At 37.4% G+C, this 14690-nt stretch overlaps 1 protein-coding gene across 1 annotated transcript in view; it reads left to right on the top strand.

The window, feature by feature from the left end:
- Nucleotides 1-14280, top strand: part of Cgrrf1 (cell growth regulator with ring finger domain 1) — a 53536-nt gene extending 39256 nt beyond the window's left edge. Inside the window, exons 5-6 of the mRNA XM_027929798.3 lie at nucleotides 1919-2026; nucleotides 2254-14280. Coding sequence (XP_027785599.1) covers nucleotides 1919-2026; nucleotides 2254-2574 — 429 coding nt within the window. The 3' untranslated portion in view covers nucleotides 2575-14280. The remainder of the gene's footprint in view (nucleotides 1-1918; nucleotides 2027-2253) is intronic.
- Nucleotides 14281-14690: the final 410 nt, after the last annotated feature.

Below are 14690 nucleotides of genomic sequence, written 5' to 3'. Positions count from 1 at the left end.
TGGTCATTTTTTTCTTCAGTTTTTAAAGATTCTTCATAAATTAGGGATATTAACCAATTGTGATTTACATTCTGAATATTTTATTCTAGTTTGTCATATCTTTGACTTTGTAGTGCCTTTTTATCATGTATTTTAAAATTTTTACCTAGTCAAATATATCAAACTTACCTGTCTCTGGGTTTTTTTGTTTGTTTTTTCGTTTGGTACCGGGATTGAACTCAGGGGCACTCAACCATTGAGCCACATCTCCAGCCCTATTTTGTATTTTATGTAGAGACAGGGTCTCACTGAGTTGCTTAGTGCCTGGCTGTTGCTGAGGCTGGCTTTGAACTCGTGATCCTGCTGCCTCAGCCTCCCGAGCCTCTGGGATTTCAGACGTGCTCTGGGATTACAGGCACGCACCAGCTGCCTCTGATTCTTATGCTTGTTTGTTTTGGGGGTTTTGTTTTTCCCTCTAGGATCTGGGAATTGAACCCATGGGTGTTCTACCACTGAGATACATCCCCAGCTGTTTTTTAAATCTTGAAACAGAGTTCACTAAGTTACCTAGGCTGGCCTCAAACTTGTGATCCTCCTGCCTCAGCCTCCTAAGTAGCTCTGTTTACAGATGTATGCCACCATGCCCAGGCTACCTCTGGGGTTTAAGTCATAGTTAGAAAAGTCTTTTCCTACACTGAGACGAAAGAAATTTACCAGTTTTTTTCTAGTACTTGTTGTTAGACAGCTTTCCATGGTTATGACCTGACAAGAACAACTTTGAGGAGGAAAAACTTATTTTGGGCCCATATAGGTTCAGTCCATGCTTGACTGACCTCACTGCTGTGGGCCAGAGGTAAGGCAGAACACCATGGTGGAGGGTATGGTAGAGAAAACTGCTTGCCTCATGGCATCCAGGTAGCAGGAAGAAAGTGAGCCAGCCAGGGACAAAGTATAATCCCCAAGGACATACCCACAGTGACATATTTGTTCCAACCACACCCACCTATCTACAGTTACCACCAAGTAATCCACTTAAATTATTAATCCATCAAATGAATTAATCCACTAACCAGACTACAACTCCCATAATCCAATAATTTCACCACCAGACATGCCTGCATTACCACATGAGGTTTTTCTGGGGACATCTGTATATCACTTGTATAATTCTATTTTTTTTTTTTTACATGTTGATTTCTTATGATTGGAGCTTATTCTTTTTTTTCGAGATGGGGGATACTGGGAATTGAACTCAAGGGTACTCAACCACTGAGCCACATCCCCAGCCCTTTTTAGTATTTTATTCAGAGACAGGATCTCACTGAGTTGCTTAGTGCCTGGCTTTTGCTGAGACTGGCTTTGAACTCTTGATCCTGTTGCCTCAGTCTCACTGGGATTACAGGCATGTGCTAATGTGCCAGGCTTGGAGTTTATTCTTATATTTTGCATAAGGAATGCATCTAATTTTACATTTTTCAAAATAGGTATCCATTTGACCCAATACTGTTTATTAAAAAGGTTTTTTGCCTGGTGATTTGAGATGACACTTTCATCATATTCTTGCACATAATTAGGTCTGTCTCTGCACTGCTTATTCTGTTTCACCTCTCTGACTCTTCATGTGCCAGTATCACACTGTTTTAATGTTAGAGGACCTTGTGCCATACCAGGCAAGAGCTCCATATGAGAATTTTAAAGTCAATACCTTAGGTCTATAAAAAAAAGCTCACTGGAATTTTTATGGGGATCACATTCATAAATTTGAGTATAATTAAGATACTTATAGCAAAAATGTATAACTAGCAATGGTTCTTCAGTGACTATAATTTATAGATTAGATTTTTTAAAAATATATAGACTCTAAGAAACATTTTTTTCACATAATTCTAAAATAATATTATAAGATTAAATATTGACTAGTGTTTAATTTTTATTTTAGATTTCCATGGTATCAGTAATTCATATTCCTGATAAGACTTATAAACTTTCCTGCAGAATATTGTATCAATATTTACTTCTGGCCCAAGGTCAATTTCATGATCTGAAGGTAAGTTGTACCCTGTTGTCTTATCTCTCCCATTTTTGTTTATGGAGCTTCAAAGAACGGCTGTTTACAAAGAGATAATTATATTTTTCAGTTAGTTATTATAGAAGGTAACTGTTCTTTGCTAATGGATTTGCTAGCTCACAAGTTTTGAGTAGCTCTATGACCCCCAGATATAAAGAGTAATTGTCATTTATAGTTATTTTTACACTTGTTCCTTTGATTTTCAGCAACTTTTCATGTCTGCAAATAATAATTCACCTCCTTCCAGCAATCCCTCTGCTGAAGAAAAAAATGCAGATCGAAGTTTGTTGGAAAAGGCTGGACTGTCTGAAAGTGAAGTGGAGCTGTCTGAAGAGAACAGCAAGGACTGTGTGGTTTGCCAGAATGGAAGTGTGAACTGGGTGCTATTGCCCTGCAGGCACACGTGCCTGTGTGACGGCTGTGTCAAGTATTTTCAGCAGTGCCCAATGTGCAGGCAGTTTGTGCAGGAATCTTTTGCACTTTGCAGTCAGAAAGAGCAAGATAAAGACAAACTGAAAACTCTTTGAAGATGTTGTTACAACTGTAAAAGTACACTTTCTACCTAAGATGCAGAAATTTGGGTTCTTAGAATTAATCGTAACATGGAATCTACAGTATTGACCATAAAAGAAAATTCTATTTTAACTTCTTATTTGTACAGTACATGGATGATGAAAATTAATTATTCCTTCCTATTCAGTATGGTGAACGTTGGAATATGATCTATGATAATACATAAAAATTCATTTAACTCTTGAGAAGAATATAAACATTTGGCCTTTTTTCTACTAGAATATTTCATTTGTTGATTAGAAAAATCATCCTGGAAAGCAGCCTATCCAAAATTTTAGATGGTAAAAGTCTCAGGATTCCTAACTGTTTTCCCTTTGACGTAATCTGGAGTGATATTAGGAAAAATTAGGAGTTAGAAAGGGCTTCTCATTTTAAATCCTTCCTTGAAATATGCTTTTATAAATGTCCATCTATTTGGTTTCTAATTTCTCTTATCATCATAGTTACCAAATACAAGTCTTAATTTTTTAATATAGGTTCTTAAACCATAAATGCAAAATATAGTCATTGAGTGTTCTCAGTGTATCATGGATTAAAATGATACTCATCTAAAGGAGAAAGATATATAAAACCTGGGTAATAAAGCTTCTGGGATAATTAAATTTATTAGCTCATTTGTCAAATGTGATTCACCAAGGCAAGTAGACCATGGCAAGTGAACTATAACATTCAGGAAAATTTTCAAGTCTTTTTTGTCCTATTTATATTAAAAATAATGCCTTACCTTTTATATCAGTGTTTTTAAATATCATTTCATTCCAATCAGATATTGATAACACTCTCAAGAAGATCTTGTTCTCTGTTTTATAAGCCAAATCAAACTTTCATCTGCATTCAATAGCTATGTAATAAATACCTTTTAGGGTCTGGGGTACAAAGGATCAGGCAAGGCTCTTGACCTTAAAATATTTGTGCCTAAAAAAGAGTATTGATGGATAGAAACACATCCATCCCCACCCTTGGAAATTCCTAAGGCTCTTTGCAACTCTGCCAGTGGAAGCAGCCAGCCCAAACTGTAGTCTCTATTGCACTTGGCCCACAAATTAACAATGAATCCTGAAAACTCACTTTGGAAATTGGTGGTTACTCAGATCATTTTCTCTGTCCTGGCTTGTACCTAAACTGTCCTAGATACATAGTTGCTTTCTCAAGGGTTACCCTGAATCTTACTCCATTTTTTATACTAAAATATACATGACATAAAATTTACCATTTTAACCATTTTTAAGGGTAAAACTCAGTGACATTAAGTACAGTCACATTATTGTGCAACCATCACCACAATGTATTTATAAAACTTTATCATACCAGCTGAAACTTGGAACTTGTTAAACCCTAACCCCCCTTCTGCCTTCCCCCTAGCATGTGCTAAACACCATCCTCCTTTCCATGAATTTTTTTCTAGGGCCTCATGTAAGTAGAATTATATAATATTTGTCCTTTCCTGACTGGCTTATTTTACTTAGCATAACGTTTCCAGGGTTTATCCATGTTGTACCTTGCATCTGAATTTCACTCCTTTTAAGGAGCCTTTTAATATAACTCTCATATTTTATTCTACATTTTGATATCCATTTATCCATTATTTTTCTTAACTCTTAAAGGTGATTTTCCTTCTGCTCCTCTTGCAGCTAAAGTTATTGTTTTTCCTGCCCTTTGTTGCACTTAATATGAAGAATTTGATAGGCATCAAATAAAAACAAGGATAGATGGCCCCCCAACTTGCAATGATTCCACTTAATGATTTTGAATTTGACAGTGCTGCAAAAGTGATGAACATTTAGTAGATTGTACTTGAAGATTTAGATTTTTTCTTCTCCTAGGCCAATGATATACAAAATGATACTCTCCTATAATACTGGGCATCTGCAAGAAGCCACAGCTTCCAGTCAGCCACACCATCTGAAGGTAAACAACTGACAGTCTGCTGTGTGCTGTGTTGCTAAATTAAGATGCTCAGTAGGGTAGATGTATGCAATGCATTTTTTTATTTACAATATTTTCAACTCACTTATGTTTATCAGGATATAACCCTTTCATAAGGACCCTCTGTACACTGACTTCTAGAGGTTTACGTCTGAATTTGCCAGTAGCAGTGAATAGTGACATTGTGTGAGACAATCTGGAAAAGCATTTTATTTGAATGGATTATTAGAAATATAAAATGTTTAGTTTACATAGGCTAGTTGCTACAAAAATCTCAACCAGGGCTATATTCCAGCAGACTTGACAAGTGACTGGCCACTTCCTCCCTCAGCGACTCTTTCTTTCTTCCCAACTTGGTGCCTGCTGAGAATTCTTAATGTCTAAACCAGATCCAAGGAAGGAACTTAAAAACTGTTACCTGAGGACTTGACACAAGTCATTGAATTATCTCCAATGGGGTTCTCCTACTTTTTAAGCCTTACCATTAGTTATGGAATGAAGGGTTTTTCTTGGCTCATGGGAATTTGAGGAATCAACATAAGATTTGGGAAAAGTAGGTGGAAGTGACGTCAGCCTCCTGTACTCTATAGTAACTCAGTCCTGCCTCAGCTTATCCCTATCCCTCTGGATAATTCCCCAGCTCCATTTCCTAGATCTTGAACACTGACCACCCCCTGCCACAACTGTATCTCCATCTTTCCATGTATGTATGCACACCTGCTGTAGTATATTCTTCTAAATCTTTTCTTCCTTGTCACCATGACTTCTGTTTCCCAGGTCCTGAGTATTCTAAAGATGCATTAACTTGCTCCTGGGTTCCCTGTTCAGCTATTTCAAATGGTTTTCAGCTTATCTTGTTTTCTTAACTTCTCTACTCCACCTGCCTTACCAACCCACAAACTTGGTTTAACTGTGTTATATTAAAACAAAACTCAAGTGACTTTACCAATTAGTAGAATTCACTACAAAGCCAAGCTATTTAGTTTCATCCAGATCTCCAGCCCTGCTCAACAAGTGCTTTTATTTATGTATTATTATTTGTCCCAGTGGACCTCCTACCAAACTCTCAGTTTTTCCAAATCTCTTCTACTCTTCTCAACTTACATATTCCACCACTGCTGTATCAGTCTCTGTGAAAAACTTCAAGAGGTAGTATGGTGTGAGGTGATGATGGGCCCAAATTGCTTGTCACCTTGGACAAATTAGTTAACCTCACTCTACTTCAGTTTCCTCATCTATAAGATGGTGATAATAGAACCTACCTACAGGCTGTTGAGAGGCTTGTGTCAGTTAATATGTGTAAAATGCTTAGGCTGGGTATAGCACAGAGTAAGCCCTATGTGTGATAGGTTTTACTGTCCTTACTTCAAAGCCAGTAGACATTCTTTTCTTTCTTCCCCAAGAGAAGAGCATACTCTGCCTCCTTTTGAGACTCTACTTGTGTTCTTGCTTCCTGAACTCTTTGTGCATTCAATAATTACATGATTATTGAATGTCAAAGATATCCCTTGTTTGGGCATTTCTGATACAGCTGTGAATAAAACAAGTGAAAACACTTCCCTGTGGGGTCCACATTCTAGTAGACAGATCACTTAGTAAAAGATACTGTGTATCAAGTGAAGATAACTGCTATGGAGAAAACCACAGCTGGGATGGATGTGTTGGGCCTGTGGAAGATGGAGGTGAGGTAGTGTTTCAAATATGGGGAAAGCCTCCTTAAGAATAAAGACCTGAAGGAGGCCAGGAAGTAAGCCATGAGTTTATCTTCATAAGAGATCTTCATCTTAATCTTGACCCTTACTAGGCCAAGGGTTGCAATATACTGAAATGGAGACAATTAGAAAAACACAGGTTTAGAGGAAAAGAGGAATTTTGTTTTTATTCAGTTTTAAATGACAATTGGAAATCCAAGTAGAGATGCCATGTAAGCAGGTGAATATACAATGGAGTTCAGAGGAGAGGTCCAGCTGATATAAAATTGGGAGTCATCAGCATGGTATTTAAAGCCAGAAGACTGTATAGGAGTTAGCATAGTCAATCCATGGAGTGGACTGATATTTTGAATATTCTAATATTCAGGGGGATTAAAGAGGAATCAATAGACTGAGAAGGAATCAACAAAGCGGAAAACCGTAAGAATGGTCTTTACGATGATCTATTAGTACTTAGATGACCACCATTTTATTATGTTCACAGTTTCTGTAGTCAGGTATAAGAACAGGGTATGATGTAGGTAGCCTTGCCTGGGACTTAGTTGGGGAGACCTAAATGGCTAAGAGTGACTTAAAGGCTGGAGGGCTAGAATCATCTGAAGGCTTCTTCACTCAGGTATTTGGACCTTGGGCTATGATGACTCAGACAGTGTCTGAGTAAACACAGTTGCTCAAAAGGAGGTAAAACACCCCTGAGTTAAATTTTCTGTATGAAAACAAAAACCCTGTGACCATTAAATTATCTCCAATTCCCCCAACCCTTCCTGGCCACACATTTTCCATTTGATTTGTTCTTTGACACATCTGGTGGCCTCAGAGAAATCAAACTTCCTAAATGAGGGATCTAGAGCTCCAAGAGCAAGTGTTTGCAATGACCTTGGCAAAAGCTGCATGGCCTTTTTTTTTTTTTTAAAGCAACAGAGTTTATATACCATACAATCCCCCCACATTCAAAGTGTATCATTAAATAGTTTTAATATATTCCCAAAGCTGTACTACCATCTCTGAAGTCAATTTTAGAATATTACTGAAATTGGAATTTTAGTAATTAAGTTTGGGATATTACTACTCCAAAAAAGAAACCCAGTAGCCAGGTGTGGTAGTGCACACCTGTAATCCCAGTGACTTGTTCCTGAGCAACTTAGTAAGACTCTGTCTCAAAATTAAAAATAAAAGGAGCTCGAGATGTAGCTCAGTGGTAAAACACCCCTGGGCTAAATCTTCTGTATTAATTTCAAAAAACCTGTGACCATTAAATTACCTCCAATTCCCCCATTCCTTCCTGGCCACAGGCAAGCACTAGTCTACTTTCTGCCTTTATAGATTACCCTGTTCATTTCATGGAAAGGAATCACATGGGATCATAAGTAAAATCACACAATTTGTGGTCTTTTACAATTGGTTTCTTATAATGTTTTCAAAGTTCATTCATATTATCACATAAATCAATACTTCATTCCTTTTTATTGCCAAATTCTATTTCATTGTATATCTATGCCACATTGAATTTATTCACCAAATTGCTCATTGCTGAGTATAGAAATACAACTGATTTTATATGGACATTGTGTGCTTCAAATTTGCTAAACTTGTTTGCTAGTTCTAATAGTTTTTTAGTGGATTGCTTATACCTTTTCTGTATGCAAGATCATGTCATATGCAAAAAGAGTTTCCTTTACTTCTTCCTTTCTAATGTGGATGCATTTCATTTTCCTGCTTAACTTTCCTGGATAGAATTTCCCTGGAAATTAAATAGAAGAGGGCAGAATGGACATCCTTGTGTTGCATCTAGTCAGTCTTAGGATGCTTTCTCTTTCATAACCTAGTCTTGGAAGTCACATAGCACCATTTCCAATGTGTCCTATTGGTCAAAGCAGTCACAAGACCATCCAGATTCAAGGGAAGCAGACAGATTTCATCTCTTGATGGAAGGAATAGTAAAGAATTTTCAATTATAGTTTAAGCCACCACCACTAAGTTTCCTAGACACCAAGTGAAAATTTCATAGAGGAGAGAGTGATCTATGTTGAATGATATTGTTTTTGTGAGGCCTGAGAATTGACCATTGGATTTGGCAATGCAGATGTGATTTGTGGTCTGGTTAGAAACAATTTTGGTGGTATGTGTAGCAAAAACTTGTTTGAGATGAAGTCAGGAGAGTTTTGGAGGAGGGGAATTGGAGGCAGCAAATAGAAACAATTCTTTTGAGGATTTTGTTATAAAGGAGAGTAGGAAAATTTTGTGGTAACCTTAGGGGGATACTGAGTTCACCAGAATTTAATTTTAAGGTGGGAGCAAATGGCAGTATGTTTAAATGCCTGTGAGAATGCTTCAGTGGAAAGGGGAAAAATTGAGGATGCTGGGGATAATAGGAACAATTGCTGGAATGGTGTCTGTGAGAAACAAAAGAATAACATGTACTTCTGTTCTCTTCCATCTTCAACCTAACTTGTTTCCTTTAGCCTCAAATTATGCTAGATAACACTACTACTAAGGAAAATTCCTTCCTCAACCCTGTTTCTCATTCAATCCTGAAATTCCTATACAGTGCCCATCTTTTTTATATTTCCCTTAGCTCAAGATATTTTGAGAAAGAAGTCTACACCAATAATTTCTCAGTGCTGATGGTGATCCTTGACATATTGAGACAGAAGTTCCCTAGGTAATTCTAATACAATGCTAAGTCTGGGAGCCTCTGAAGCCTATACTGTAGTCATTTTTGTTTTCTTGTCTCTCATTCATTATTAATTCTACCTCTTCTTTTAGATTCCCATTGTTCTACTTGAGCTGAATTCCCATGGATGCCCACTGAGCTCTGAGCTCTGATTTACCCCAGCCAATGATATTTTCTTGCCTCATTTATCATGGTCCCGTGAAGGATTCCATACCTAACTTTTCCCTTGGCTCCTGAGTCATCATGTTCCATTACATTTTAATGGTGTTTAACAATTGTTTTGGGGGAAAAAAATTGTTTTTTTGGAGGACAGGGAAAAATGCAAGCCCCCAGTCTCATTCCTCTTAAATTCTGATTCAATAGATCTGGAATCTGGCCCATGAATCTTTATTCTAATAAGCCCTTAGATGTTTCTAATGCAGGCAGCCCACAGATTTCACAGTCATGGATTTCTTCTCTTTCTTTCTCTCTAAGAGTTTCACACATCACTCATTGGTCCCATGTCTTGTTGTTAAGCACTATTCAGGTGGTGCACCTGGCAGTCAAGTAGTACCTATTTGAGAGCTTACTGCCTGTGTTCTCACTGTTGTGTTCAACTTTACTTGTAGGCCGATTCTTCTTCCATCCAGTTATCTACTTCTGATCTTTCTGCTGAATTTTAAACTTTCTTAGTGGCTAATAGATAGTTCTACTCATATCTCCCTTATGCTCTTCCAACATATCCAAAGTAGAACATATTTTTCTATAAAAATCTCTCTCCCATTTTCCCCTCCTTAGCTAGTGACATTGCTGTCTTCCCAACTATCTAAACACCACAGAATTATATTCCACTCCTTCTGGTCCTTCACCCCTCATCCTACACTTGCTCAGTTAATAAATCTTGATTTCACTTTATGTTATTAATGTCTGTGCCTGTCTCCTTTCTTTCCTTCTACACCAACCTCACTTTTGGCTCCTAGTTCTGCCTAGCCAACACCTAATTGTGTCTCTCAGGTATAGATTTTTTGTTTGTTTCTTGTCTCTTACAGGATGACTTACAAATATGAAGTAGTGCATTTTTCATATGTTTTCATAATAGACCATGCTTAAGCCCTCTTAACACTTATCACATTATGTGTTAAATGCTTATTTACTTCTTTGTGTCTCTCAGTAAACTAAGAAACTGCTCAGGAGAGGTACTGACTTATTTGTGCATTCCCATTGATTTGCACAGAGGTTACCATTTAACAAATATTTCTTGAATGAATAAATAAAGAATTGAGGAATCTACAGTCATTTTAAACAGAACAAAACCATATGCGTAGTTTAGAAATATCAGGATTGGAGGTGGCTTGCAGGGTAGCAGTCTGCAATGTGGAGTGTAGGGAAGGTATTAGAACTCATGTTTATTTTTATCTACTTAAGAAATTAAATTTTATTAATATTGGATTAGCTATCAAACATGTCAATCACATAAATAAGCATACAAGTTGGGAGGATGGTTTAGCATTGAATTGGGAGAACTATAGAAGTAGGAAAATTGAGATCAAGATGCGATTATGGGGAGCTGGGGTTGTGGCTCAGTGGTGGACATGTAAGACACTGGGTTTGATCCTTAGCACCACATAAATAATTAAAATAAAGGTATTGTGTCCATCTACAACTAAGAAAAATGTTTTTTAAAAAAAGATGCAATTACAGTGATTCAGATGAGGAACAGAAAGGGTCTGAAGACTTGAATTTTGATCCTGGGGATGAGTGCAATTACTGCAGATATGATGGTGTCAGGGAAGACCTCCTTGGAGAGCCTATAGTTTTGCTGAGACCTGAGGGTTCAGAGAGAACCAGCCTTGTCAAGAGTCTGGATACAGCATTTTGGGTGGAAGGACCAGAAAGTTCAATGACCAAATAGGAGATAGAGCTGGGGTTGTAAGAAGAACTGAGAAGAGGCCTGTGATTGGAACTGAATGAACAAGGAGGAGCAGTATGGGCGGAGTTTGACAGAGGGCAAGCAGGCCTTACTGGCCATGGGCAGAAGTGAGCATTGTTGTCTGTGCAGTGAGAAGACATCAGAGTTAAAGCAAGGAGGTAACCTTGTCTGAGTTGCACTTTTAAAAATCTGAGGGAAGAAGGTGTTTGGGGACAGGAGTTGATGAATCAAGAGTTCGATCTTAAACATTGTAAGAGTGAGGTGCACTGTTAAGCCTACCTTGTTTGTTTTATTTAAGTCATTGAAACTTCAGGCAGTTAATATCTTCTATGTTTATCATAGCTAGATCCTACAGAAATTCTGCAGATATGTACCAAGCACAGGACTGAGTCAGCAGGTTAGGAGGAGAAGGAACAGCTAGTATGTATCTTTCTCTGCTGTGAATGCTTTGTATTATTGCCAGCAATTAAGTTTTTGTCTCTCAACTCCAAACTTACCCTTCTATCCCTGCTTTGTGGTGCTGAGGTTAGGACTCCCTTAGGCTTCGCCAATCAGAGCAATAGAAGGAATTAAGATAGGGAAGAAGGGATTTCTCCTTCCCGTTTGTTTTCTGTGGATTTCCTGATTGCTTCCTGTTCCTGTGACCATCATCCCAGGTCTCACTTATTCCAAGAGCAACTTTTGTTCAAGATTATAGTTCTTCCAACATTTGCCAAACCTGCTTCCTCACCCTGATTCAGGACCCCAGCTGCAGTCCAGCAGAGGTCTGAGTTTCAGTGCTGTGGGGGCCCTTCCTCCAAATGTCTAAATTTTTCTAAGTTCAGTTTCACTTTGTTTCCTCAGCCCTGTAGGTGGTAGTTGCATCCTGCAATTGTTCTCTCTATTATACCTCTGTGATTTCCATTCCACTTTTCAGTTAACAACTCTTTTTATTAATAATTTCTGATAAATAATTACTATCTCCCAGCTGGATTTCAATCAATACAATTAGTTATTATCTCATATCATCCTGGCACAATTTACTAAGATAGACAGAAAACTGAGACAAAATGACATTAAACAATTAGCCCATAACACACAGCCACTAGGTGGTGGAATTGGAATTTGAACCAAGTTTTGTTTTGTTTTTGCCCAAAGCCCTGAACGCCAATGTCTAGTCACCTTCTAAATTGCCTGAGAAACACATGACTACTCAACATGGAGGTATAAATACAATTTCCAAGTCCTTTTATCATTTTTATTATTTTTCTCTAAGCCATTTTTGGACCCAGCATTTCCCAAAATATATCCCAGGCAACACTAGCAGTACAAGAAGACCTGTGAAATATAGGTTCTGGATTTAAGAAAGCTTAGGAAACTGTCATGTATTGGCCTCTTCAAAAGACTCACACCGAACATTAGCATAACAAAGACTCTGAGAAATCTTGCCATAAGATTTAAATATAGAATGAGGCAGTTTCTCATAAATTTTCTGAACATCTCAAAAATGTGGAAAATATGAGATTGCTCTAGTTTGGATCTTAAGTACTCCACAAAGGCCCATGTGGTAAAGCCTTGGTCCCCAGCATGTGCTATTAGAAAGTTACAGAAGATTTTTTTTTTTTTTTTTTTGATACTAGGGATTAAGCCCAGGGTTGTTTTACAACTGAGCTACAGCCCCTGACCTTCTTATTTTATTTATTTGTTATTTTGAGACAGGGCCTTGCTAAGTTGCTAGGCCAGCCTCCAACTTGTGATCTTCCTGCCTCAGCCTCCTGAGTCTTTGGGATTATAGGCAAGGGTCACCATGCCTGCCTCCAGAATGGTATAGAAGCTTTAAGATATGGGGCTAAGTGGGAGATCTTCACATCATTAGGGGTGTGCCCTTGAAGGGGATGGGGGGACTCCAGCATCTTCCTCTTCCATTCTTTCACTTCCTGGGTGAGAAGTGAATGGTTGCTCTCACATGTTTCTGCCAGGCTACTTCACCATAGGCCCAAAGCAACAGAGGTCAGTCAATCATGGACCGTTACCTTCAAAACTGTGAGCCAAATAAACTTTATTTGTTAATGAGTTATTGTCTTAGGTATTTGTTACAATAACAGACTAATACAGGGGTTAATCATTATCCAATGTATCCTGTACAACAGTAGTGCCTGGTTAGGAGAAAGTTGCTCATACTAGGAATTATGGGATGTTTTCATAACATCCCATAACAATTTAAACAGAAGTTGCTGTTTAAAAAATATTGGGAAAAGTAATGCTGATCTTTGGTTAAGTTAAAAAATATGATTTTAGATTGTAATTTTTGCATCTTAACTATTTAACCCTGTAGATTTGTTTCCATTGTACTTTCAGTTGAAAAAATGACATAGGCAATTCTTGAATCAATAGCCAAGATCAGAATTAGGATTTGATGACTTCCAGGATAAGCGGTTTTTACTTTCTTTTCCTTATACCAATCAGAGAGCAAGTTATCTCTCCGTAAGTTCCACAAATACAAAAGTTTCACTTCTGCAATCGTAACCTACATAAATCCTGTAAATAGGAGCGGTTTTGCAGTGCTTACATTTAACCTTCTGAGTGTATTTATTGGAAAGTTTATATAACACATTATGACATGTTCTACTGTAAAAAAAAAACTATAATTAATGCTTCACACATTTGTTTATTTTTAAGAAGTGAGAAGCCATCTGCATTTGTGTTTGAAATTGTGGTTCATTCGTTTATATTTTTATTTTATTTGAATAACTGTACCAGTTAATTGACTTGGATTATGTTGTTTAGAAACCAGTCAAAAAGAAATGCATATAAGTTTTTGAAATATTATAATTAACCCTTTTTAACTAACTCCTTTCCAGAGAAAGCTGACTCAAAAATTTTTTTCATGGTATATTATTTAGTATTACTTTTTAAAAAAAATTTTTTTTTGTAGTTGTAGATGGACATAATGCCTTTATTTTATTTGTTTATTTTTATGTGCTGCTGAAGATCAAACCTAGTGCCTCATGCCTGCTAGGTTAAGTGCTCTGCCACTGAGCTCCAGCTCCAGTCCCAGTCTTACTTTTTAAGTACCTTCTACATTCCACTCCCTGAGCCAGTTTTAGAGATAAATAAATAAATAGATTTATATATTTATAAATGATATATATATTTATATAGAATATGTATTTATGTCAGTATTTTTTTACAACTTCAAAGACATTATGCTAAATAAAGAAGTCCAGTCAAAAAAGGACAAATATTGTGTGATTCCACTTATGTGAGGTTCCTAGAAAAGTCAACTTCATAGAATAGTGGTGTTCAGGGACTGAGAGGAAAAGTAGCAGGGAAGTCACTGCTTCATGGTCTTGTTTCAGTTTGGAATGAGGGAAACATTTTGGAAATGGACAGTGGTGGCAATTGTACAACATTTAGAATGTACTGAATGCCATTTATATTACACCTAAGAATGGTTAAAGGCATCTGTATATTTCACAACACTAATTTTTTTTTTTTTCAGGCTGGGGTGTAGCTCAGTGGTTGAGGGCTTGCCTGGCATGCACACGGCTCTGGATTTGATTCCCAGTGTGGAAGAAAGTGGGGAGGGGGGTATTTTTTTTTTTTCCTTCATAGAATTAACACTTATCCAATTCACATTTCAATTTGGCTCCTGAAGATCAATCACAGCTGTTCATGGCCTTTAGACTGTGCATTCTGTTTAACTTCAAACTGGTGTGTTAGCCAACTTTTCATCATTGTGACAAAATATCTTAGAAAAACAACCTAAAGGAGGAAAGGTTTATTTCATGTCACAGTGTCAGAGGTTTCAGTTCATGGTTGCCTGTCTCCATTGCTCTGGGCCTGAGGTGAGGCTGAACAGCTTGACAA

Source organism: Marmota flaviventris, chromosome 2, assembly GCF_047511675.1.
Source record: "Marmota flaviventris isolate mMarFla1 chromosome 2, mMarFla1.hap1, whole genome shotgun sequence".
NCBI classification, from domain to species: domain Eukaryota; kingdom Metazoa; phylum Chordata; class Mammalia; order Rodentia; family Sciuridae; genus Marmota; species Marmota flaviventris.
Note: the sequence above shows the minus strand (reverse complement) of the source record. Positions and strands in the feature narration are given on the sequence as shown.